Source organism: Pezoporus wallicus, unplaced genomic scaffold (assembly GCF_028554395.1).
Source record: "Pezoporus wallicus isolate ANWC-B61680 ecotype Strahan unplaced genomic scaffold, APGP_CSIRO_Pwel_v1 contig_5958, whole genome shotgun sequence".
Classification (NCBI taxonomy): Eukaryota; Metazoa; Chordata; class Aves; order Psittaciformes; family Psittacidae; genus Pezoporus; species Pezoporus wallicus.
In genome coordinates, this window is record NW_026638491.1 from 2,914,078 (window position 1) to 2,939,191 (window position 25,114).

At 42.4% G+C, this 25,114-nt stretch overlaps 1 protein-coding gene across 2 annotated transcripts; it reads right to left on the minus strand.

Moving 5' to 3' along the window:
* Positions 1–2,088: 2,088 nt before the first annotated feature.
* RCN1 (reticulocalbin 1) lies at positions 2,089–18,298 on the minus strand. Of its 2 annotated transcripts, XM_057410981.1 has the most exons (7): positions 18,077–18,298; positions 9,242–9,435; positions 7,622–7,800; positions 7,045–7,105; positions 4,585–4,784; positions 3,572–3,695; positions 2,089–2,767 (listed from the first exon to the last, which is right to left on the minus strand). In XM_057410981.1, exons 1-6 carry the CDS (start codon positions 18,283–18,285, stop codon positions 3,588–3,590), a joined length of 951 nt encoding a protein of 316 aa, XP_057266964.1. In that variant the 5' UTR covers positions 18,286–18,298; the 3' UTR covers positions 2,089–2,767; positions 3,572–3,587. The 2 variants fall into 2 exon arrangements, with proteins under 2 accessions (XP_057266964.1, XP_057266962.1); XM_057410979.1 differs by having other exon boundaries at positions 2,089–3,695.
* Between the last annotated feature and the right edge of the window lie 6,816 nt (positions 18,299–25,114).

The following is a 25,114-nucleotide window of genomic DNA, read 5'->3' on the forward strand; positions in this document are numbered from 1 at the left end:
GCAATATACAACTATTGCACGATAATTGTGTAAGTATAATTAGATCAGGATGGGTTGTGTTCTCCTTTCCTCAGGGAGTTCTGTGAAGCACCTTGACTGGAACAGGAGATAGACTTAACCTGATTGAATCATTAAATGGAAATATAAGAATGAACATGAGCCACTTAGTTCATTTCATAAATTCTAATAATTAAAACTGCATGTGCAATAATAATAGCTATTCCAGATATCCAAGTAAGAAAAATGCACCTTTGATATGTTGTGGCACAGGCATAATGAAAACATTGAGTTAATGGAGGATCTATGTAATAAGAGACACCATACAGAACCTGCAGTTGGAAATATATAAACACGCTTCCCAACATAATTTCACTACGTCACAATTCATTAAGAAAATAGGCAATAACTGACAAGATAGGCACAAAATGGATTTTCATGTTGCTGGGATGAAGTATGGCTCCCAGCAATTAATGGGTTTAGTCACATTAAGCAGATAAATAATGCTATCTGACATTACAGTATTTCACATTACACTAAAATTTTGTAACATTTGCTCATAATATGACTTGAAATATGTTACCTAGGAAAAAAATGTTATCTCTGGAACAGTCAAAGCCCATTAGAAACCTTAAGCTTGAAAAATCACAATGTTAACAGTCATATCCCCTAGCAAAGGTTTGCTTTCCTTAAATAGTGTTAAATTTAAACCCAGAAGCTCTAGTCACTGTTGGAGTTACTCTTCCTTAGTGCATTGAGCTTGAAAGGAAAATTTAATGCACAGAATGTACTGTGCATTACTGAATGCTGGTAAGTGAAACACTATGAAGAGCTGTAGAAAGAAGAGGGTAACATTTAGAGTGAAATCACATCAGTGATACAGATGTTCTCTAAAAATATGTTTCTATATTGTGCTTTTTAAAAAAAGCTCCTAATCTTATGATAACCCCACTACCCATTATTAATAACTTTATTATTTTAAACCTCATTTTAATTGTTATGTTTGCCTTTTTCACAGCTGGATATAGTCAGAGTATCACTCTTCTTGTGCAGAAAAACATTTTACTGTAAAATACTACAGGTTTAAATTTCCAGTTCCTGCTTTCATGAATAATTCTTCTGATTTCAGCTTTCTTATTCATGTAAATATAGTTTAATACTGGAAAATGCCAAATATGTTCAAAATATTAGTAAAAATTGAGAACAAACACAGGAACATGATTTCTCTCACATAATGCTAATTCTATTCCAAATTGAGTGACATGGAAGAAAATGTGATTACTTGTCAGATCTCAGATGCAATTTTGTGTTGGGACAGTATATGCAGTGGATTTGGAAGTGTCATGTTTAGCTGAAGGCAACACTTGGCGTCTCAGCACCCACCTCCTACTGAATTTCAACAAGAGTTAGCAAACAACCTTCCCTTGGGCTTCAGTGAAAATCCGCTTGCTATCCAGTCTGAGCTGCAGTTTTATTTGCAGGAAGCAAGCTTTATTTTGAGGTTTTCTAATGTATTGTTTCCTGGAACAGTAGAAGATCTGAGTGCAAAAGAGTACTGCAGTTCTGTTACTAAAATATGAAAATGTATGAAATTTCTGTATGAAAGAAATACTTAAAAAACAAAAACAAGACAACAAACACCTCTTAGAATTGTTAGGATTACTGAATATAATCAACACTTCAAAATCCAAGTCATAAACAAACCAGATAATCTTTTACTTGTGCCAAGATACAATTATTTTATTGCTTCTCGGATAACACTGCATTTAGGCATTTAACTTGAGGGTACTGGAAAAGCAAACACGGTTCACTTATGACATTTGTCCTACTGTATGTTAATGGAAGAGGTAGGGACTTTTTGGAGAAATTGTTGACAATGCCATAAGAAGTGCACACAAAAGGCTTAGTAATTGTGCTAACAAGAACATATAATTTCTGCCAGACCATAGTATCTAATTATCCTCAATTGGAAGATGTAAAATATTTCACCACAGCTCATATATAACCTTATAAAAATGACACTGTTTATGGAGGTCACAGTTCTGCATTGTCTGATGATGATTTTCAAAAACTTGCTAAATTGCAAAAGCTCCTCTCTGGACGGTTGTGCAATAACCAGTGTGCGATTCTGTACACCAGACTTTGAAGGAACGTCTAAGTGAACACTGTTGTGGAACACTCATCTCCCAGTATTAGTGTTCAGAACAAATTATAGTGATAGCGATAGCAACTATGTATATTCAACTTATTTCTAACTTTTTCTTAATGAGGTGAAGAATAAACGGTGCTGTTGTCCAGCAGCTGTTTGCAGATGACCACCCAGTGCTGCAGAAGCTGCCAATGACCCAGAGCTTGGGAACTACTGGCTCTAAAGGCTTGGTGTGTGCTTTCACATCAACTCTCTATGCTAGTCTTTGTTAGTGTTATTGCACCTTAATAGTATCAAAAAAAAGTACTTGTTTTATTGTGCTTGTTTCAAAACAGTACATTTAAAACCAACTAAACTTATCTAAGTTGGGTATATAAAAATATATTTTTAACCGCTCACATTATACAGTAAAAAACAAAGCACCTGTGTGGAAAGCTTACCCTTTCTTTTGGAGGAAAGCTGTCTTCATGTAGTTGCTTCAGTAACACATACTCATATGTATATAAATATAAAACCAGTTTAGCCACATAAATCTGTCCTGTTATGTGGCAGAGGAGACAGAAGGCCCAGAGGGGTGATATGTCTCATTCTTTCTCCATCACAGAACTGCTGCCATTCACACTGTGTGAACAAGAGCATGGCTTGGGTAAAGCACAAAAAGCATGAGATAAATTATGCTCCATGTGGCATAATTGCTCTCAGGAAACAGCAGACCAACAACCCACAAACAACTGTATGTTATTCTGCTGTCAGAAGGAGCAGCTGTCACTCTAAGCTCTACCACCCTCGCTGAGGAACGCCGGCACAGGTTGTTCGGTTGCGTGTGCTGTCTCTGCACTTTGATGGGGATTAGAGAAAAGGGCTGGTTGTACACATTGCACTTGTGAAGCTATGAACCAGAAGGCTGTTTGGATACCTTCTGCAGCATCTCTGACCCAAAACCAGGAGAGAAAAACTGTGGGGAAAAGGGTTGTGGATCACGCAGGTCAAAGTATAGCTCTGAATTGTTAAATGTTATAAAAAAAAGACAACTAAATAATTCAGTCTGTTTAAACACTGAGTTTCTTTCTAATCCTAGCTGCATTTCACTGTAGTAAAAGTGGGTATTTGAAGAAAATATTTCACTATTAAAGATCCTTGCGATTATGTTTTTAGAAGTGCCTCTTCCAGGTCAGAATCTAATATAAAGAAAAGTTACCTTTTTTTTTTTAATCCCAAATTAAACTGCAGTAATTAGATACTGTATTTAACCATGTGAAAAGAGTAAAAAGCTATTTCTACGCAGTTTCTGAGGTAATAAGCCAGCATGTTAAAAATATATTAATGCAAGTAATTTGGTTTTGAGTGTGTCCTTTGCCCATCTTTCCAAAAAAAGTGGATGGACATGCTGATTTCACTAAAGCGGAGAAAAGGTCTGTGGCATACTGGCTGGTATACTGTATCATAGTTCATCATGGTTTCTTGTGAGGTCCTCCCCATAATTAGTAGCTTGACTTCCAACAAACATGTTCCAGTTGTCTAGAACCTCTTCTTTTGTTAGTTTTTGATCCTGGTGAGAGGAAAATAAAATCTCTGTAAGGACATTTTCAAAGCTAAGTAAAAGACACACCAGTACAGACTTAACAAGAGCCCTGGGAAATGCTGCTTCAAAGCAGCAGACTGCAGGTTCAGGAACTCTGGTGAGTGAAATTTGAACAGCAGTGGAAGAAAGAAGTCCCACTGTCTTCACTTGGGTCAAACTGCTAATTGCAGTTCCTTGTTATTAACTCGCCACCAAACAGCATATGGGTTTTCTGGTATACAGTTTTGCTCTGAGCTTTGGGTTTGCCTTCCTGACACTAAAAATGAAAATCCTCTCATGTACTTTGCTGAAGATGGGTGCTTATATTAGCAATTTACACGCTCTCTGTGTAAGAGTGTTTTGGCTTTTCAGGTGGAGGAAGTGAATGTAATGAGCCAGTCTTTAAGCCAAAAATCTATGTTTGATTATAGAAATGGTTTGGGGGTTGGTTTTGCTACCTCCTATGTAATGTATCTTTTATTTTTCTCTTGTAGTCTAGATTAGCATTAAAAAAACTGTGACCGCTCTTAAGAGTATTTTTTTTACCGTGTTAAAACTTCCAAGTTTAAGATGATAAATAATTTATCTAATCCAATGGACTTCCAGAACTGATAAACTGTATTTTACTACTTTGAGATTCTAACCTTACCAACTGAAGGTGGCATTGATATATTAATGCACTAGCAATTCTAGCCTCTAAAACTGCATTTAAAGTGTATCAGTAAGAAAATTTATTAATAAATTCCTGCAAGCTGGTATGGTAAAAAACAAACAAACAAACAAAAACACAACCCCTCCCCCCAAAAAAGCAAACAAAACCCAAAACCATAACAACTTATATAACTTTATTTTTAAAGTATACTAGAACTCTAAGTACCTTGTCTACATCCGATTCATAGACCAAGTGCCTGGCTTCAGCCAGTGCATGATCATAGTCTTGTGGGAGAATCCAGTGCTGAATTTCCTCTTTGTCCATCTTTCCATCCTTGTTGATGTCACGAAAATCTGCAAACTGTTCACGCTCTGTAATCACCCAGTCAGGCTCTGGTCCACCCTCTTCATTTGCAAACATATCAGCTGGAGAGCAAAGAAAAGGTCTTGCTCAAGTCATATTTAATTTGCAAATTATTCACAAACTAAAGACATTTACATAGTGTTCCTCAGAATACTAAACTTTTCACTCTTTGCACAGTGTTTCTTTGTACAGAAAATGAAATGTGGGTCTAAATAGATTAGCTGTGTTTATCTTGGGCAGGTATCTTCACTGCTTTTGTCCTGTTTTTAGAGAGATATCTGCAAGAGAATTTAATTTTGAGTAGATGAGTCCTTTTTTAAAACATGTTGCAGCATACCCCTTCAGTAGAAAATATTCCACTGAAAAAAGGCCTGGAGAAGTCACAAATCAGTGGTGTGTTCTGTGTTGTCGACTGGTACCTTGGAATGGTGGTGTACCATCTGTGACACAGGATGCAGAGATTACATGAGCTGCTCTGATCAGTCCTACACTGTATCTTGTGCTCAGCCTGTGAGGCATTCAGCTGTGGCAACAGTGAGTTCTGTGGCTGAGCACTGGATTGACATGTACAGGGGGCTCCTGGAGCTAGGGAAACCAGAGGAAAAGCACAAGGCCCTGCCAGGCAGCCCTCACTAGAGAGGCTGATGCATCTTGGGCATCATGATGACCAATCATGGGAGAGCTCAACTGGCCTGGGATTATGAGCAGGGTGGGCAAACAGGTATTGAGAGGGCACCACACTTGGTGGAGAAGGGCACATGAAAAGGGCCATTCACCCTGCTTGTGTATGTCCACAACCCAGGGAAGTGCTCTAGGTCTCTGGCACCATGGTGTTAAAACTAGAGTTTATGCAGAGAAAGCCCCCTGAGGTGTCTGATGCTCCACACAGGTGAAGAGATTTACCAAAGAAGAAATTTAGTTTTCTCTTTGTTTTTTAACCCCAACTTCATAAAAAAAGATTACATCTGAAAAGTGGAAGTAGGAGTATTTAAAGCATCGAATTCCTCAGCTCATGACGAAAACTTCAGACAACACATTCACTTTCTTTTTTCAAAGTGCAAATTATATTGTTTATTTGAAGCAACTGACACGTCCTGTCAATTTGATTTTTATCATCCTTGCCAGTGTGGGGTGATCGTGACTAGAACATTCTATGTTCCTATCTATAGAAGACATGAAAAAACAGCATTCACATGGTAACAAATGTTGACAATTACCTTATAATTATACGTAGGTAATGTCACTGAATGAACTGAAATTACTGAGGAAATTATGCTGCTCTGTTATTTCAGTCATAAATGAACAGCATTCACATTCTGAGGCTAAATATAATTAACAAGGAATAGAACCTCCTGCCATTAATTAATGTGTGTATATTGTTCCTGATTATATGGGAAGTGATCTTTATAGCACCATCAGAAACAGAAAGATTCACCTTGAGTATGCACTCATGCTTTCCTAGTGCTACTTTCTTCATTTAAAACCCACCAAAATGAGTGCAGTGGGAGAAGGTAGCTTTTGGTATCAGCATAATGATTCAAAAAGGCTAAAACATATTCTGTACTGCTGCTATCTAGTCCTGCTTCTGTTCTGCCTTCATACATCCAAGTGCAAGACAGCAGTTAACTTCCTCGTGTGGCTGAGGTTTGTGCAAATTAACTGTGACTGATCTGCTGTTGATGTTTCCCATTTTGTGCTCTTTCTGCCACTGAAGTAATGCACAGCTAACTTTCACACACTTCACAACTTCTCTAAGAATCTTAAATCTTGGTGCTGGTTTTGCACAGTTCATTTTGAATGCATTTTCTATTCCTCTAAGAAACATAATGGCATCACTGCTAGAGAAGTATTGGGTTTTGCTTACTATTGCACTAGGAAAATAACTAGTAGAAAAAAGGTCAATTTTGTGTTTTGCAATGTGTGCTTCCAAGCTATTTTGCATAGTCAGGTACCATTCAAACTGGGAAGAGATTAACTCACTCTCTGATCCTCCTGCATTTCTAAACAATGCCTTCAAAAAGCTGTTAATATGGTCATGTTTACAGAGAATATTCCCGTCAAGAAAAATATTGTATTCCAGAGCCTCTTAGCCAAATTACAATAGTAAGAGGAGAATTTTATGCTGTAATGTGCGAGGAACCTTTTGCTGGTGATGTGGCTATCTCCCTAAAATAAAGTTAAAACTTTCCGGGTTGGATGGTTGGTTTAAAACAATAGAACTGGAGCACAGAAATGTTCATCTTTGTGTAATACTGCTGTAAATTTGAGAGAAGAGGGACAAGGAGACTGGCGATTATATAAGAAACAAATCTTAACACTTACCAATGTACTCATCTTGATCCACAAAACCATCCTCATTTTTGTCTATGTCTTCTAAGGTTTCCTGGAAAACAGTTTTGAATCAACATAATTAAGCGAATTTAGAATTCTGACTACTCACCTCTTTGATCATCTAATGTTTTGAGGCCTTAACTTGCCCTTGTACAGAGGCAAAGGTACTCTTTCTGACTGCAGTGTGACTGTTGTTTATGCAATGAATATACATATACTCTTTCATGCTGAAAAAGATTCCTGCATGAATGAACTGGACACTAAAGTTAAATGCAGATACAAGTATCAAACACTTAGTTGCTGCATTTCAGCAAAGCCTTCCTTTTATTCTGGTTTAAGTTGGTGCTGTTTCTTGAATCCATTTAGGAGCTGTTTAAGGGCATTTAACAAGTACTGAGAGCTCTAAATCAAGTGAATTTGAGGAAAGGCATCCCTTTCTGTTCCCCACTTAGCTGTTATGTGTGTGTCCCTTTCTGAACCCTGTACGGAAAGGTTGGATAGAGGAAGACTTCATAGCTCATCCAAAAAATAAAAGCAAAAATAATGATATTGGGTTTGTTCTGCTTACTAAGACAACAATGTTTTTCATATGCTCAAACTCTTCTGGGTGAAGGAAAGCTGTGAATTCTTCACGAGTTGCAGCTACGTCTCCATCCAGATCTGCAGTTTTGAATCGTCTTTCATCTCTGGGTAGCATTTTCTTAAAGCTGTGCTGATCAGTTGCATCTTGGAATTCTTCTGGATTTTCTGCAAATTCATCAAGACAATCTCAAAAGCATGTTCATTTTAAAACATATTACCACAATGAAGCACCACAATTTGCTCTTAAAGTCTAGAAATACAAAGGTTTATTGTCAGAATAGCTGCCATGTTAAAATGGAACATATCTTTCCTGTGAAGTTTTAAATTCAGGAGCCGAGTACTTGGTTTGATTTTCAAAGGTGATTTAGTAGAATAGGTAAATCCTTGACTAAGCCTTCTGCTGCAACCCAGGATAATGGATTTTGCAGTATTGTGTATTGCCCTTCATAGATTTGGGTTTTTTTTCCTTTCTAATCTGCTTTTATAAGTACTGCTTAGGCAGTATTTGGGGTAGATTTCATTCACACAAGCTTTATTCTTCTTAAGAGTTTATATGATCTAAACAACATTTCTGTTTCAAAAAGCAAGCAAACTAAAGAAAAGTGGTTTCACAAGGTGGAAGACTAATTTTTTAAAATAGGATCACTAAACTGACTTCAAATATGAAAAGTACTCATAACAATTTCTCAATTCACATATTGGAAGACAAATGCAGTCGAAAAAGACCGGGCCAGGAATTACAACTGGAATTTTAAGTGTGCATAAACACAAGACCACAATGTAGTAGATGTTCTCCAAATCTTGGGGATTATAGAGAGCAAAGACAAAGGGCTGAGAAGGGCTCCCAGGAATACTGCTACAGGGATCGTGCATTAAATATTTCCTTTCACAAATGTAATAAGCTCCTCTTTAAGATAGTCTTTGGAATTACTACTGCTACTGGAAGCTTATTCCAGAAACTGCCTCTATGCCAAATAGATATTTTCTTCTATTTCCAGTAAGTATAAATGGTCAATTAATACTGATTTGTTTTTCTGTCAGCATTGCCATTTAGTGATCTCTTCTCCTCCTTCATTAACTTACAAAAAGCAAAGGAAAAGTATGTGGGGCAAACAAAAGATGCAGGTATATTTTTAATGTGCTTCTTTTGCCTGATTTGTTAAGGATTTTCATTTGCAGTCTTAAGCATATTATTCTGCAAGAACTATGTTAATCAATAACTTTGCTATAGCTTAGACCCAGCCTAAAGTTTTAGCATCTAGACTCTTTATGAAAGACTGAATTAACAAATACTGATTAATTACACAATGTATTATTTTAAATTACCATCTTTAATATTAAAAAGTAATATATTTCTAATTGGAGGAGACTTTAATTCAGCTTTGCCAGTACATTTAATAATCCCTCTACAAAACTTTCCACGTACTGGTGACTCGTGGAAATGGCTGCAAGAACTAGGAAGTGCTTTTGACTTCTATCTATAACATTTAATGCAATCTTCAAGAGTCCTCAATGTGACACCAAACTCCTGCCGACTGTAAGGCACAAAATCATGCTTTATAATCTCAACAGTCTTCGATCATATAATCTGAAAACGTTATTTTACCTAGATAATAACCGTATGTGGCTTGTTTGTATTCTTCCCAGGCAATTTTATCATCCTTATTGAGATCGTAGTCTTTCCAAACTTTAGCCACATTTTCATAGATATAGCGTTTCTGTACCCGCTTAATCCAGTTCTTTAATTCCTCTGTTGTGAGATAGCCATCTTTGTTGTCATCTATTCTATCCACAATCTTCCTGTAAAAAAAGACCAGCATCCTTAATCATTGACAGAACAACAAACTACAGGTCAGCCCAATTTTAGTAATCTTTAGCTGGCCCCAATTTTCCACAAAAAAAATGAAGTAGTGCCCCAAACTTATAAAGTTGTCGTACTGGCTAAGACTTTCTTGCATTTTACAGATTATTTTAAGGGACATATCTCTATTCTTTATTCAAATTGCTATGAATAATTGAAATGGAGCTTGCATGATCAAAGTTAGTGAACAAAGTACCTCACATAATATCTGGATTTAGGTTGCATCTACTAACTTCAGGGGATATGTTCTTAACTGTCAGTAGGGACTAGCCATGCTGGGCTCAGAGTAGGAGACAACAACTTCATCTCTGGAGAAACCCTGTACTAGAGCTTGCTGGAGGCAACTAGGGCAAAAATCTAGGATTTTGAGGACACCTGTAGTTTCTCCTGTGGCTTGACAGCAGATTGGTACTAGAGTGGAGTGAGTTATACAACTGTGTAATGAGCCACTGTCCTGTGTAAAGCTGCTAGCCTCAAGTCCTGTTGAAATCAGTAGAAGTGAAAGGTACTGGTGTACTCCCAAGGAAACTTCTGCAAAGTTTCTGAAAAAAAGTCTGCACAAAGCTGCAGGTAAAACAGACACGGAAAAGCTACGTTAACAAACAGTCAACATTCTCCTCTAACATTTAGATTCTCTGCAATAAATCTCTCAAGGGCTACCTGTAATTGCTAAATACCACCAGTTTGGGTTTGAGCATGTAAAATGCTTCTCTCCCAGCTACAGTGGTAGACTAGGTGATAAAAACTTTGTCTAAAACAGGAATACAGCTTTAATTCCACAACTTGTAGATAAACTAGTCATAGTGTTACTATATTCTGGGCACCGGCCTGTGGGAAGCTATGTACGCTGCCCTTGGATCTGGGGCAGATTGCTGGCAATTCAACAGAAGCAGGAACTGACTTCTCTGAATTCTGACTTGAGATTCACATGTGAGCTCCCTAAACCTCCAGGTAGCCACAGGACATAGGGAGAAGTTCTGCACTTTTAAGAATTTATTACAATTCAGTGCCTTGGTTCTCCACAAAGAAATCAACCCTGGCCAACTGGAAATGCTCAACTAGTGAAGAGATGTCTTTCCAAAGCCTTAGTTATGACAGTAGCAAGTAGAATCAATTAACAACAGTAGTTTCTGCTGAATTTCCAGCAATCTCGTGCGAGTTTGACAGGATCAGACTGAATTCAAAAGTATGCTATTTCTGAGCTAAAAGGGGGAAAAGGGGCTGCTGAATTTGCTTTCTGAAGTAGTGAAGTATGAATCAACTGACTGGGAAACTTATTTTGTATAAGTCTCACAGGGAATTGACTGCCAAGGGTCACTTTCAATGAACAATGGACTGTATTTGTCAATATATTTGCCCCACGATGAATTTGATTTAATTGGTTTTGCTGATATTTCTAATGCTAAATGTATTACTTATAATAAATAATTCTGTTAGTTGCTCTTTGGTATTTTTAAGGTTAAAGAAGTCAGGCCTGTTTAGCAGAAAATGTCTCATATATCTTCCTTTTCACCTGTTTTTATAGGTCTGTGTTAAGTATTTCACTCTGCTTTCCAGTTGAAGATGCTGAGCGAATATTAGTCTTGCTTACAAGTATATCCATAATATGTATAATACTGCTGAGGTGAGTAGCTCGAGAGCGGACTCCTTCAACACCGGAGCGGGGGAAGTTCAGCGTCCAGGAGCCTCAACTCAGAGCGGCGAGAGACCCCGAGGGAGCCTCAACCCCTAGCCAGGCCGTGCCCAGGAGCCGGCAGCTCAGCTGACGAGAGCGAGCAGGGACGCACAAGGGGGCGCAGCCAGGAGGGGCGGCACCAGCCCTGACCGGGTAAAATCTGCCCCAGGGAGCGCGGGCGAGCGGGAGCCAGGCGGGGCGACTTGTGCGGGCAGGCGAGCGGGGTGGTGAGCACTCGCCTCATGACCAGGGCCCGGTCCGGGAGCTCTGCTCGGGCTGCCCCGGCGGTGGCCAGCGTAGGCACCCAGACAGAGCCGGTGAGAGGGGAGGCTGCAGTGCAGAGCTCGGGGTGCAGAGAGTGCCTGCACTGGTCTGGTGAGGGGAGGGTGCACAACGCGCAGGGCTGCGCTCGGTGCTCCCTGGTGGAGGTCCTCCTGCAGCAGGGGCTGAGCTGCGGGATGCTGTCAATAGGCTGCAAGATGTCAGGTGGAAGCTGAGAGGAAGCAGGAGTGTTTGCTCCAGGCCCGAGCTGTGCAGGGGCCTCAAGCGTCCCCTGTAGTTCATGGAGGAAAGAAGGAGGCCGTTAACCCGGGAAGCTGGGAAACAGCAACAAAAAAAAAAAAAAGGAGGAAGAGGACAATTAAAAGCAAGGGGCTTCCTCCTAAATCTGTTGTCCCCACCCAGAACCGCTTTGTTGTCCTGCAGGGGGCTGATGAGGAAACGCACACCTCACCACATGAACAACCGGCTGATGCACTGGTAAAGAAGATCTCTAATGGTGCTGCCAGGAAAAAGCAGTGGGTTGCAGTAGCAGAGGACTCTGAAAGGCACAGAAGCACTCGTCTGTCAGCCTAACCCGGTCTCAAGGGAGGTCTGTTGCCTACCAGGGGCACGGATCAGGGATGTGGCAGGGAGGCTGCCTGCTCTAGTAAGTCCCATGGACTATTACCCACTTTTAGTGATCCACGTGGGTGCTAGGGATATAGATAGCAGTAGCCTGGAGAACATAAAGAAGGACTACAGAGCCCTGGGAGAGGTGGTTAGGGGCTTTGGAGCTCAGATAGTCTTTTCATCAATTCTCCAGGATACAGGGGAGGACCCTAAAAAGGCTAGGAGGATTGGCCATGTTAATAAATGGTTACAACAGTAGTGCCATAGTCAAAGGTTTAGGTATCTTGAACATGGGACACAAATTAGTAGGCCATGTCTACTGGGGGCTGGTGGAGCTGGTCCGACAAAGGAGAAGAGTGGTTTTGGAAGAAGGCCTGCCAGGCTGGTCAAGGATGTTTTAAACTAGATGTGTTGGAGGAGGGGGGCATAATTCCATCCCAACACACCCAGTCAGTTGCCAGCACCTATAATAAATGCTCGGAGCAATGTAGAGATATTCCAGCTGCTCCAGCCAATGAGCCGACTTCATTTGGAGCTCGGCTCAGATGCCTCTATACAAACACCCACAGTATGGGGAACAAACAAGGAATTAGAGATGTGTGCACATCTACAGGGGTATGATATAATAGGCATCACAGAAACATGGTGGGATGGCTCCTACGACAGGAGTGTTGGAATGGAAGGTTACAGGCTATTTAGAAAAAGATAGGCCCGGCAGGCGAGGAGGGGGAATTGCTATTTATATTAGGAATAGGCTGGAGAGTATGGAATTCTGTCTGGGAACAGGTGAGCAGTCAACAAGAGAGTTTGTGGGTCAGGATTAAAGGGAGAACAGCTACAGGAGACATTACTGTGGGGATCTCTTACAGACTGCCTGATCAAGAGGACTGTGGATGCAGCGCTCTAAGACAGATAGGAACAGCCTCACACTCACAGGCCCTTGTCCTCACAGGGGACTTCAACCACCCTGGCATCTGTTGGAATGATGGTACAGCCCAGCACAAGCAATGCAGGAGGTTCCTCGATTGTGTGGAAGACAACTTCCTTCTGCAAGTAATAGAGGAGCTGACAAGGAGAGGTGCCATGCTTGACCTCATGCTCACCAACAGGGAAGGGCTGGTTGGAAACTTGATGCTCCAGGGCAGCCTTGCTTGTAGCGATCATGAGATGGTTGAGTTCAAGATCCTCAGAACAGTGAGAAGAGCATGCAGCAAGCTCACTGCCCTGGACTTCAAGAGAGCAGACTTTGGCCTCTTCAGGAACCTGCTTAGTAAGGTTCCATGGGATATAGCCCTAGAGGGCAAGGGGGCCCCAAGACTGTTGGTTGATATTCAAGGATCACCTGCTACAAGCTCAGGAGTGTTGCATCCCAACTAGAAGGAAGTGCAGCAGGAGGGCCAGGAGACCTCCTTGGACGGATAAGAAGCTGCTGAGGAAATTTAGAAGGAAAAAAAGAGGCTTATAAAGGGTGGTAGCAAGGAGAGGCAGTCTGAGAAGAACACAGGGATGTGTCTGGGAAGCTAGGGACCAGGTTAGGAAAGCTAAGGCCCAGTTAGAATTAAACTTGGCTAGGGATGTTAAGGAAACCAGGAAGGGATTCTACAGGTACATAGCAAATAAAAGGCAGACTAGGGACAATGTAGGCCCCCTCCGGAAGCTCTCGGGAGAACTGGCTACCCTGGATGCAGAGAAGGCTGAGGTTCTTAATGACTTCTTTGCCTCAGTCTTCACTGGCAAAAGCTCTGACCACACCACCCAAGTCTTGGAAGGCAGATGCAGGGACTGTGAGAATGAAGACCTTGGGCCCACTGTAGGAGAGGATCTGGTTCGAGACCATCTTAAGAACCTGAACGTGCCCAAGTCCATGCGACCTGATGAAATCCATCCGCAGGTCCTGAAGAAGCTGGCAAATGAAGTTGCTAAGCCACTGTCCATCATACTTGAAAAATCATGGCAGTCAGGTGAAGTTCCCAACGAATAGAAAAAGGGAAATATAACCACATTTTCAAGAAGGGGAAAATGGATGACCCAGGGAACTACAGACCAGTCAGTCTCACCTCTGTGCCTGGCAAAATCTTGGAGCAGATTCTCCTGGAAGGCATGCTAAAGCACATGAAAAACAATGAGGTGCTCGGTGACAGCCAGCATGGCTTCACTAAGGGGAAATCCTGCCTGACCAATTTGGTGGTTTTCTATGATGGGGCTACGGAAGTGATGGACAGGGGTAGAGCTGTTGATGTCATCTACCTGGATTTGTGCAAAGCATTCGACACTGTCCCACATGGCATGCTTGTCTCTAAATTGGAGAGACGTCAATTTGATGGATGGACCACTCGGTGGATAAAGAACTGGCTGGGTGGCCGCACGCAAAGAGTTGTGGTCAATGGCTCAATGTCCAGCTGGATACCAGTAATGAGTGGTGTCCCTCAGGGATCGGTGTTGGGACCGGTCTTGTTCAACATCTGTGCCGGTGACATGGGCAGTGGGATTGAGTGTGCCCTCAGCAAGTTTGCCAGTGACACCAAGCTGTGTGGTTCGGTTGATAACGCTGGAGGGAAAGAATGCCATCCAGAGGGACCTGGACACACTTGTGAGGTGGGCTGATGCCAACCTCATGAAGTTTAACCATGCCAAGTGCAAGGTCCTACACCTGGGTTGGAGCAATCCCAGGCACAGCTACAGGTTGGGCAGAGAAGAGATTCAGAGCAGCCCTGCAGAGAAGGACTTGGGCGTGTTGGGCGATGAGAAAATGAACATGAGCCGGCCTCAGTGTGCGCTCGCAGCCCAGAAAGCCAACCGTATCCTGGGCTGCATCAAAAGGAGCGTGTCCAGCAGGTCGAAGGAGGTGATCCTGCCCCTCTACTCTGCTCTTGTGAGACCCCACCTGGAGTATTGTGTGCAGTTCTGGTGTCCTCAACATAAAAAGGACATGGAACTGTTGGAACAAGTCCAGAGGAGGGCCACGAGGATGATCAGGGGACTGGAGCGCCTCCCATATGAAGACAGGCTGAGAAAGTTGGGGCTGTTCAGCCTGCAGAAGGCTGTGTGGAGACCTCATGGCAGCCTTCCAGTATCTGAAGGGGCCCTATAAGGATGCTGGGGAGGGACTCTTCATTAGGGACTGTAGTGATAGGACAAGGGGCAAGGGGTTAAAACTTAAAACAGGGGAAGTTCAGATTGGCTATAAGGAGGAAGTTCTTTACTGTAAGGGTGGTGAGGCACTGGAATGGGTTGCCCAGGGAAGCTGTGAATGCTCCATCCCTGGCGGTGTTCAAGGTCAGGTTGGACAGAGCCTTGGGTGACATGGTTTAGTGTGAGGTGTGTCTGCCCATGGCTGGGGAGTTGGAACTAGATGATCTTAAGGTTCTTTCCAACCCTAACTATTCTATGATAACATGATATTGGGACTGTGGACCTTGCTTTTTATACTGATAGTCACCTGTAAAATAGCTCAGGCTTATTCTAAGCTTTGTAGTGGAGCTAATGTGCATTGATCAGACTGAAAAGCCTTAGTGCCTCTATTTTAAATAGTTAATTCTTGAATACAGCAAAAATTCAAGGAGCATGTTAACAGACACAAAATTCCAGCTCATACATAGGAATTGACATGCGCAAGTGTGTAATACCTGCAAGCTTACTTTCTCCCTTTAAATGAGAGAGACTGACTGTAACTGGGGTTACAGTCAGTATCCCGAATCATAATAAAGAAGCTAGAGGGTAGGTACATGCAACTGCTGCTACAGAGATTTAAGCTGCCAGACTACAAAGACCTCTGATGATGAAAGACAGCTGGGGCAAGGAAATTATTGCTACGAAGTGGCTAGAAAAGGAAGGCTTCTCCTCTGCACCTGATGTGAGTACAGCTGCCTGCTGATTATAAACTCTGGCCTTAGCCTGTATACAAACCAGAGACATTTATATTTAGGTCTCACATATTTATATTGTGAGAATCTGTAGCAATTCTCTGAAAATGACAGGCACACAAGAAATGGCAGGGAGAAGGTTCAGAGGACTGCAGCCCCACTCCCCTTCTTCTTATCTCATCTCCAGCCTCTTAATGCAGTCCTTGGATGCTGCACCAGGATTGTCATGTTTCTTGAAAGCCAAATGAGTTGTGGTGCTGCACATTAGGTGGGCAATATGCCATTCTTCCCTTGTCAAATGATCCAGTGTGGCAGGACAGGGAGAAGGGATGACCTGTCATGGAGTTTGTCATAAGGGCAGGAACACTCCCAGGTCAGTACAAGTGTAGACCAATTTAAAGAGGCATGTCCATTTTAGTGATACGCTTTATGAGAATTTAAGTCATAGATCACGTATGCTCATTTCTTATAACCACTTTATCTGTTTACTTACTGAGATACATGTAAATAGCAGTGACAGCTTCCAGAGCATCAAGAGGTTAGTCAGTGGGATAATAGTGATACTGCACTAACATATTAATGTGGAACTAGACAGACATCAAATAAGTACCTCTCCCTATGGAAGGGAAGTGTAAGGTAATCTTAGTGAAGCAAAGGTAATCTTAGTGAAAGCATGCAGATGTTTTAAACAATTTTGTCAGTAACTATATAAAGGATTTTTCTTTACTGTTAAACTTGGTTCTAACTAGTGATCTGATTTTCTTTAGATGCACAGAAGGGAGAAGCAGTAAAATAAGGCAGCTGTTGGATGGACCCTACTCTTGGTGTGAAGTGTAGCATGGAAGCATGAGCAATACTGTAAGTCATGGAAAAGCTATGGGAAGATAACTTCAAGTGGACTTGTAAATGGAGCTATAAAAGAGGAATAGTTTAAACTTGATTCACACTAATATGGTCCAGGCAAGTGACCCAGAGATAAGGAGTTGTAGCAGCAAAACCCTCCAGCAGTGGGTGAGGTCTGTCCAACACTGAGCACAGCACCACACACAGCAGCTCCCTCCACAAAGCTTATTGCTGTAGGACCAGAAAAGGCAGGAGAGAAAAATATGGAAGCAATGAATTGTTGGTTGCTTGTTTGTAAAATCAGCAGGTGTGAAAGAAGTCTAATTGAAGAGATACCACTGACTGTACAGTAATGAGACCTGGACAGGCTAGAGAGCTGGGTGAAGAGGAACTTAAGCTGAACAAAGGCAAGTGTAGGGTCCTGCACCTAGGCATAACCCCATGCAGCAGTACAGGTTAGGGGTTGGCCAGCTGGAAAGCTGCTCTGTGGAGAAGGACCTGGGAGTCCTAGTGGAAACTTAACCATGACCCAGACATGTACTGCTGTGGACAAGAAAGCTAAGTGTCCTGGGGTTCATTAAGAAGAATGTGCCCAGCAGGTTGAGGGAGGTTATCCACCCACTCTGCTCTTGTGAGGCTGCATCTGGAGTACTGTGTCTGGTTCTGGGCTCACCAGTTCAAGAAAGACAAGGAACTGCTGGAGAGGGTCCAGTGGAGTGCTATGCAGATTAGAAGACTGGAGCATCTCAATGAGGAAAGGCTGAGAGATGGGCCTATTTAGCCTAGAGATGACTGAGAGAGGATCTTATCAATGAATGCAAGTATCTTAAGGGCGGGTGTCAAGAGGATGGGACCAGACTCTTTTTGGTGGTGCCCACTAACAGGATAAGGTACAGTGGGCTAAAACTCAAATTCAGAAACTTCCATGTCAATATGAGGAAAAACTTCTTTACTTTAAGGGTGGCACTGGAATGGGCTGCCCAGAGAGGCTGTGGAAAGTCCTCTGGAGATATTCACAGCCTGCCTGGACACATTCCTGCGTGACCTGCTCTAGGTGACCCTGCTTTAGCAAGGGTGTTAACTAGATGATCTCCAGAGGTCCCTTTCACCCATTCTGCGCTACAAGGACCCATTCCACGAGCCCCTCCTGACAGCAAGGGGCCAGTCTCGGCCGTGGCCGGGCGGCACCCCCTACCCTCCCGCCGGTCTCCTTTTGCCGAGGGAACAGCGGCTCCTGCCCCGCCGCCCCGCCGGGCCCTCCCTCTGCTGCCACGTTTCCGCAGGCCGCCGCGCTGCCGCGGCTCTTACCCCAGCTTCTCCCGGCTCTCCTCCGGGCTGAGCTGGTCAAAGCTCCGCGCCTCCTCCTTGCCCAGGAAGGCCTCGTGATCGTACTGGAAGCCCGGCCGGTCTTCGTGCTGCCGCGCCCGCTCCTGCCGCGCTGTAGGTTTGCCCAGGCCTCCCGGCAGCAGCGGCAGCAACGCCAGCGCTATACACCACTGCGCCCCGCCTGCCCCCATACCCCGCCGCGTACCCACCACCCCTCACCCCTCCGCTGCCCGGCGCCCGCCGAGCCCGGCTCTGCCCCACCCCGCCGCTCCCCAGCCCCGCTCCTCCCTTGGCCGGTTAGCGGCGCCGACGCGATTGGGCAGCGGTCGCCAGCAGCGGGGCCCGGCCCGGCCCGACGCCACGTCTGCAGAGTGGCGAGAGCCGCCCAACGGTGGCGGGGGGGGTCGCAGCGGCTCGTCCGGTAGCGCCGGAGAACCCCTGCGGCACAACGAGGTTGGGAGCTTGGAGACCCTTTCCGCTCGTTCCTCATGGAAGCGTTCTGAGTTTATACAGCTAAGAACCGTGTCAGCGCAACCACCCGATCATTCATGCCTGTTCCTCTGCTATTCGGTGTAGTTTGTTCGCCCAGAGTATAACAGAATGGTTTGAATTGGAAGGGACCTTAAGGATCATGTGCTTCCAGCCGCCTGCCAGGTTGATGGTTTCTGCTGTCGTCCGAAATTGGTTAGAAAAGGACTAAAGTATGATTTATTTTTAGTTTTCAAGGCAAGCAACAATAAGGATACAAGTAAAAAAAAAACCCCAACAAACAAACAAACCAAAAACACCCCTGTGGGTCTTGAGTGTCACAGCAAGCTGATAACCCAAAACGCAGGAAAAAAAAATAATAGAGGGTTGGCAGCACTCTCGTAGAGGATATTTGTTGTAACAGGGTCACTACTACTCTAAGGGAAGTGAGGATTGGAGGAAAAAGAAAGCCCAAACCATTTAGCAGAGAAAAAGATCCAGTTTTTTCCTTAAGTCATAATTTATTTTCTTCAGCTTGAGCAAATTACTTCTAGACAGAGGTAATTGACGTTTGCACCTAGTATGTGAGTGGCATGAAAATAGATGCTGATCATACCAGCTGTGTCTGAATTTTCAAAGCTAGTGAGAGGCTATGCAATTTTTATTTATTTTTCTATTAGGCATGTACCTGTAAAACAAAGTTTTCATTAACATATTCAGAAATCTCATACAATTCAAATACAGCTCTTTTCTGTCACTCAGTCTTCTAACGCTCCTCTCAGTGGTTCTTACCTCTATATTAGACAGTTTCTAACGTTATTCCAGAGGCAAGGCTGTGCCAAGGTGCTGAATTTTTACCTTCTTTATCCACCTGGTGGTGGAGTGTGCTGCTAGCTAAGAGATAAGCCGTTTGTGTGGGTAACAGCTATATCTTACTGCCCACTGTGTTGTAGTCGGTGTTGTAATCAATCATCAGCTTGATGTTTGATCTAAATAACAAAGGAATATGAAGTTATTTGTGTGATGTGTGAAATGAATCTGTATGTTCTGTTGTCAGAACAAGTTGAAGTTGTATCTATGAGAAAAGCTGCAGTGATGGCAATGCAGAACGAGTGAAGTGAGTACATGGTCATTTACTTGAAAGCCTCCCGACATGGGCAGGCAGATGTCTGGGAGCCTCCAGACACTGCCTCATAAATACGGGTTCTGGCTGTTGGAGCTGCCCTGTGTTTGGGCTCAAGTGTGAGTGAGCCCTGAAATATGGTGATCTTAAGAAAGATGGGAATCTCAATATTCTGATCCCTCCAGACTTGGTTCGGGACAACTGGTAATAACAAAGTTTGATTGATTCAATATAATTTTTTGTGGAATAAGAAAGGTACTGCAGTTACTTGTCCTTAGAGGCCTGAGGTCTCAGATTTTGATGCTGAGAATATACTGTGTTCAGCCAAAACACTTGTCGGTCTGGTCAGTCTTAGTGTTGCCAGTTATTTGTATCACTCAGTTTAGCATTTACAGATTATTCCTTTGGGCTGTTGTGGCTTCATTAAACAACTTGTACTCTCAATCCTTTGTGGAAAGTCATGACTTTTACTCCTTTTACTCAATTCACAAAATGGTAGAAGTTTTCTCTTAAATCCTTTGTCCACAACACTTGTTTCTTAAAATACTAGTTTTCGCTGAAATGTTAGTATTTTCTATTTTAGCAGTATTGCTATGAACATCTCTGCTGAGAGAAATCTGCTGCTACTGAACGATTAATATTAATTAGGTTTAGGGTTTAAGATGCTACTTTTGTAATCCACACTTCTTCCAGTAATGTGCCTGAGTTTTATACACACAAGGTTTCTTTGAAATACCAGGTCTGCAACATCGACAGTGTTTTTTAGCAATACATTTAAGCAGCAGCAGGCATGCTGGGTAGTTTATAAGCTTTTAATGAAACGCTGGCAGATATTAGGGGTTTATGGGCTGGAAAACAGTGCAAATCAAAGAGCTTTGCTTACTGTTTATAGCATTTTTCCCCTGAATCTGACAATATTTATCTCACTTTTTCCATCTTGCATTTTGCTCTTCACATATTTACTTTGCCTTTTGCTGATAGATTTACAGTCAACAAACTATTTTGTATGAAATATACTTACAGCTACAATATGCCTGTCATCATGTTGGTCCAGTTACCTGGATAGAGCCTGAGATCATAGAATCATAGAACAGTTTGGGCTGAAAAGGACCTTAAGATCATTTAGTTCCAAACCCTCACACTAGACCATGTTACCCAAGGTTCTGTCCAACCTGGCCTCAAACACTGCCAGGGATGAAGCATTTACTGCTTCTTTGGGCAGCCTGTTCCAGTGCCTCAGCCCCTCACAGTGAAGAACTTCCTTATATCTAACTTGAAGTTCCCCTGTTTTAGTTTAAACCCATTACCCCTTGTCCTATCACTACAGTCCCTGATGAAGAATCCCTCTAACTATTTTCATATAGTACTTTGTCTTCAGTTTGCATTTATTCTACTGAGGGTGCATTTATATCTTGCATCTTTAGTCAGTATTTCTGGAAATCATTCATTGTGCCTTTCCTGTGGCCATGTAAATGATCCCTAAGGGATGCCGTGTTTTATGACTGCCTGCTGCCTAACACCTGTCTTCTCATGCTTTCAGTAGCAAAACTGTTCTCAAACATTACCATCTCTACCTATTTTTTGAGTCCTATCTGTTCAAATAGTCAAAATACTTGACAGCATCATACTGTAGCTTTCTAAGGTAGGAACTTTGTGTACTCTTACATTTGAAGTCTGTATTAAAACTAGAATGAGATTCAGACCTAAAGACCGAGTCAAAGCTTGGTTTAAAAGGATATGGTGAAAGTAAGAGTGATGTAGCACCCAGCAGTTCTTGGAGTGCCAATATATATTTGGTTAAATATATATATATAAATATATATATATTTTATATGCAAAACTGCTTGAAATCTTCTGCCTTGTCTAAAGGCATCCCTACAGCATCCCTAACCATCACACAAAGACACACATACCCTGGTGCTGATACTTCTGTCCTTTGCAAAATCCATGTGTTTGTTTCCTGCTTACATGCAGTACCTTATGGAGGTTGGCTGCATTTACAGAGAGATCCCTGTGTAAATACATAAAGCACTAATATACTCACCAGGTTTCTCATCAGCAAATCATGTACATTCCAGGGTCTCATGTAGCTGTGATTGATAGTCCTCTGAGGGAACCTGGAGGAATGAGAGAGTGGATTTAGGTCAGCAGTTCAGACTTTCATGGTGGCACTTTGTTATCAGGGTATAATAGTTTTCTGGGGCTGGATGCTGAAACACAAGTAAGCTTAACTTATGTTAAAAGCTTAACTTAATGGTGAGGGTAGGAAGGTACCATCATTCCTAGCGTGGCGGACTGCCTAGTTTCCCAGGGAGAACTGTGGAAGTCTAGGTCTAGGACTAGAGCCTATTTCAGCACTGATAAAATGTATTGTGCAGCTCAGGGAGAATGGTGATCTTTGATAATTCTGTTATTGTGAAAGATACATAGTAAAGATAAATGTCTGTGAGAAGCATATGACTTCCAAGTAAACAGAAGAATTTGTTTTTCAGAGCAACTACAAGAGGAAAATATAACCATTTCCCTCCTCAATTTTACTATACTTTCTAAATCCAGGGTAACTAAATTACAGTATTCCTCTGTACACAGAACATATGATTACTTTGGATGGATATGAGACTAATTTATGTCACTTCAAATTAAATTATAGAAGCCTATGTTGTATTTTCCAGATTTATATTTTACATTCCAGTTAGTTTAATATACTTTACTCAGGTCATGGCAACTGCAATATTTTTTAAAACCCTGTCTTTTCCTTAGGGCACGGAACACCTTCATCAAAGTTGCTGGAAAATTTCCATTGACAACAATAGACTGCAGCTCAAGCTGTTTGTATACAGTGCTGCTGTATTGTACTGCAAATGTAATTGTAGCAGGATTTCTGAATGAGCTTTTTATGTCTAATGTATTTTGGATGATCCGGCATGAGATACTCTGTATTTGTACTTCCATACAGGTTTTGCCAGTTGTTCATTGCTCTCTTCAGCTTGGATATATAAATGCAGGTCTTAGCTCCTGTGAGAAAATCGAAGAGATCAGAGAACAGTTAGATCCCAGCCTGCAAGCAGCAGCAGAAACATTGCAGGAGGGGGAACTAGGGAACTTTCGGAGACGTGCTCACACTCTCCCCTCTTTTCCCCGCCTCTCCGGATAGGAAAGGGAGGAGAATAGAATATAAGAGATAGATTGAGATAAGAACAGTCCAATAACTAAAGTACAATACTACTACTAATGAAAATAATAATAATGATAAGGGAAATAACAAGGGGAGAGAATACAACTGCTCACCACTCGCGAACCGATACCCAACCCAACCCAAGCAGTGATCTGGGCCTTCTGGGTAGCTCGCCCCCTGGGCATGGTGTGCTGTGGCATGGAATACCTCTTTGGCTAGTTTGGGTCAGGTGTCCTGTTTCTGCTTCCTCCCAGTTTCCCACATCCCTCCTCACTGGCAGAGCATGAGACTGAAAAAATCCTTCATCGGAGTAAGCAGTACTTAGCGGCAAATTGGTGTGTTATCAGCGTTCTTCTCCGACTAAAGCCAAACCGCAGCACTGCACCAGCTGCTAGGAAGGAAAACAGTAACAGTTACAGCTGAAACCAGGAGAGTGTGATATACCACTTCTCTTGCTTTATATCTTTCTCATCCAACTGCAGTGTAAACTCTTTGAGGAGGGATTTTTCTACTATTTCTACTAATTCGTTTCTGTTTACTACCACAGGTTACTGCTTCTACTGATTTTTCCCCTGAGCCTGTGCATTGTCTCGCTCACTGGGGCATGGGCTGAGTTGGCCCTTAAGGTGTTAGTGTAGTTAACAAGAATTTTAGATCACTCGGAAGCAGTCTTCAAGGTTTTCTCCTATCAGGAATCTTTGTGATTAGTGATTTTTTCAAACATTTACATTTTCAAGTGTATAAAAAGATCCTTTGCTTCTGACAGCGTGAATCCATGTGCTGTATGTGCAATTTGCCCTGGTAATTACTTATGTATGGTGATAACCATAGCAACATCCCAGGTAGATAATGTCATGCAAATTACTGCAGCTCCAGGGGTGGAAGATGTTAATACAAGCATGTACTCGCACCCCTGGTCTTCAGCATTTTGCAGTGACTCCCTTCTCCTCCCCCATACACATTGTTTTTAAATCTCCTTTCTCCCTATGATCAGGAAGGAAAAGAAAACCTCTTGTTATGTTTCTCAATTGGTATTCACACAGAGGGAGGGGGAGGGTGGTCCTTCAATGTTTCTGTCCTGAATAATTTTGTATGCACAGTGGAAATTCCACAGTGTATGTAGGGCATAAAAGTCTAGAGACTTGGATATACTGCAGGGCTGTGTTGTGCTTAAACCCAAGTTCTTGCATTTGTAAACACGGAGTGTGAGCATGTGGGGGTGGAATTGTGGCCACAGACATTTGGACTGAGGTGTAAACCTCCTCAAATCATTTACAGAGGATGTGGGAGAGCAGCTTTGTTTTTCAACGTAGGCACACTGTAGCTGAATGCTTATCAGGGCCCATGCGTTGGTGCTGAAATGAAAAATAGGGGAGAAGGAGCTGGTAAAAGTTATCATTTGCTTGGTTATCAGCAAAAGAATTAAAAAATCGATATGAATGCTGATCTGCATATACACTAGTCCTTGTTTAGCCTTAGAACTTTGAGGTAGAGTCTTCTGTTAAAGATAAAAAAAGCAAGCAAGAAAACTGTTGAAGTAAAGGTTTTGTGCTTGTGGTGAAGAATGAAATTGTTACTGAATCCTTTTTTTGATTTGTGGTCAAATAGTGGGAATGTAGGTGTTAATCCTGAAATCAGTGCTGGAATTACTGATTACTGAAGGCTGTACTGCCCCAGCCATTAAATGAGGAGATACCCTCATAAAAAGAGAGTGGAGGTTTGCAGAGAGTCAGAGGAAGACTATGCAGCCAGTCAGGGGCACATATGTAGTCAGATCCCAGTTTGTAAGGAAGGTGTTCCCGAAGCAAGTTGAGCTATGCATTAGGCCAGCACTGAACTGTTTTCATCATAAAAACATGGACTTTCTCAAACAGAACCATGATGGAGACTGTAAGTCACTGAGCAACTTTATTTATGCTAAAGGTAGTAGATGTGGAGAGCATTAATTAATTGGAGATTAAAATACTGCCAATCCTTATCCCTTGGTATCTGTAGAGGGGTGTTTGCTGCTCTTACAGGTCTGCCTACAAATCCCAGACTGTGAGGTTTAATCTTCTACCTTCTAATTTCTCTGTGAATTAGCAATTCAATATTTTGCCCAATAGTAGTACTGACAGCACTGTTCAGCTGTGTCAGCCTGCTAAGAACAGCTGTTGATGGCAGTGGAATTTGAAAGGTACTAATGTCCAGGTAATCCAGGTTGTGGTTGAACCTTGCAACAGTGCTTGGAGCTACAGACATCCCTGATTTATGC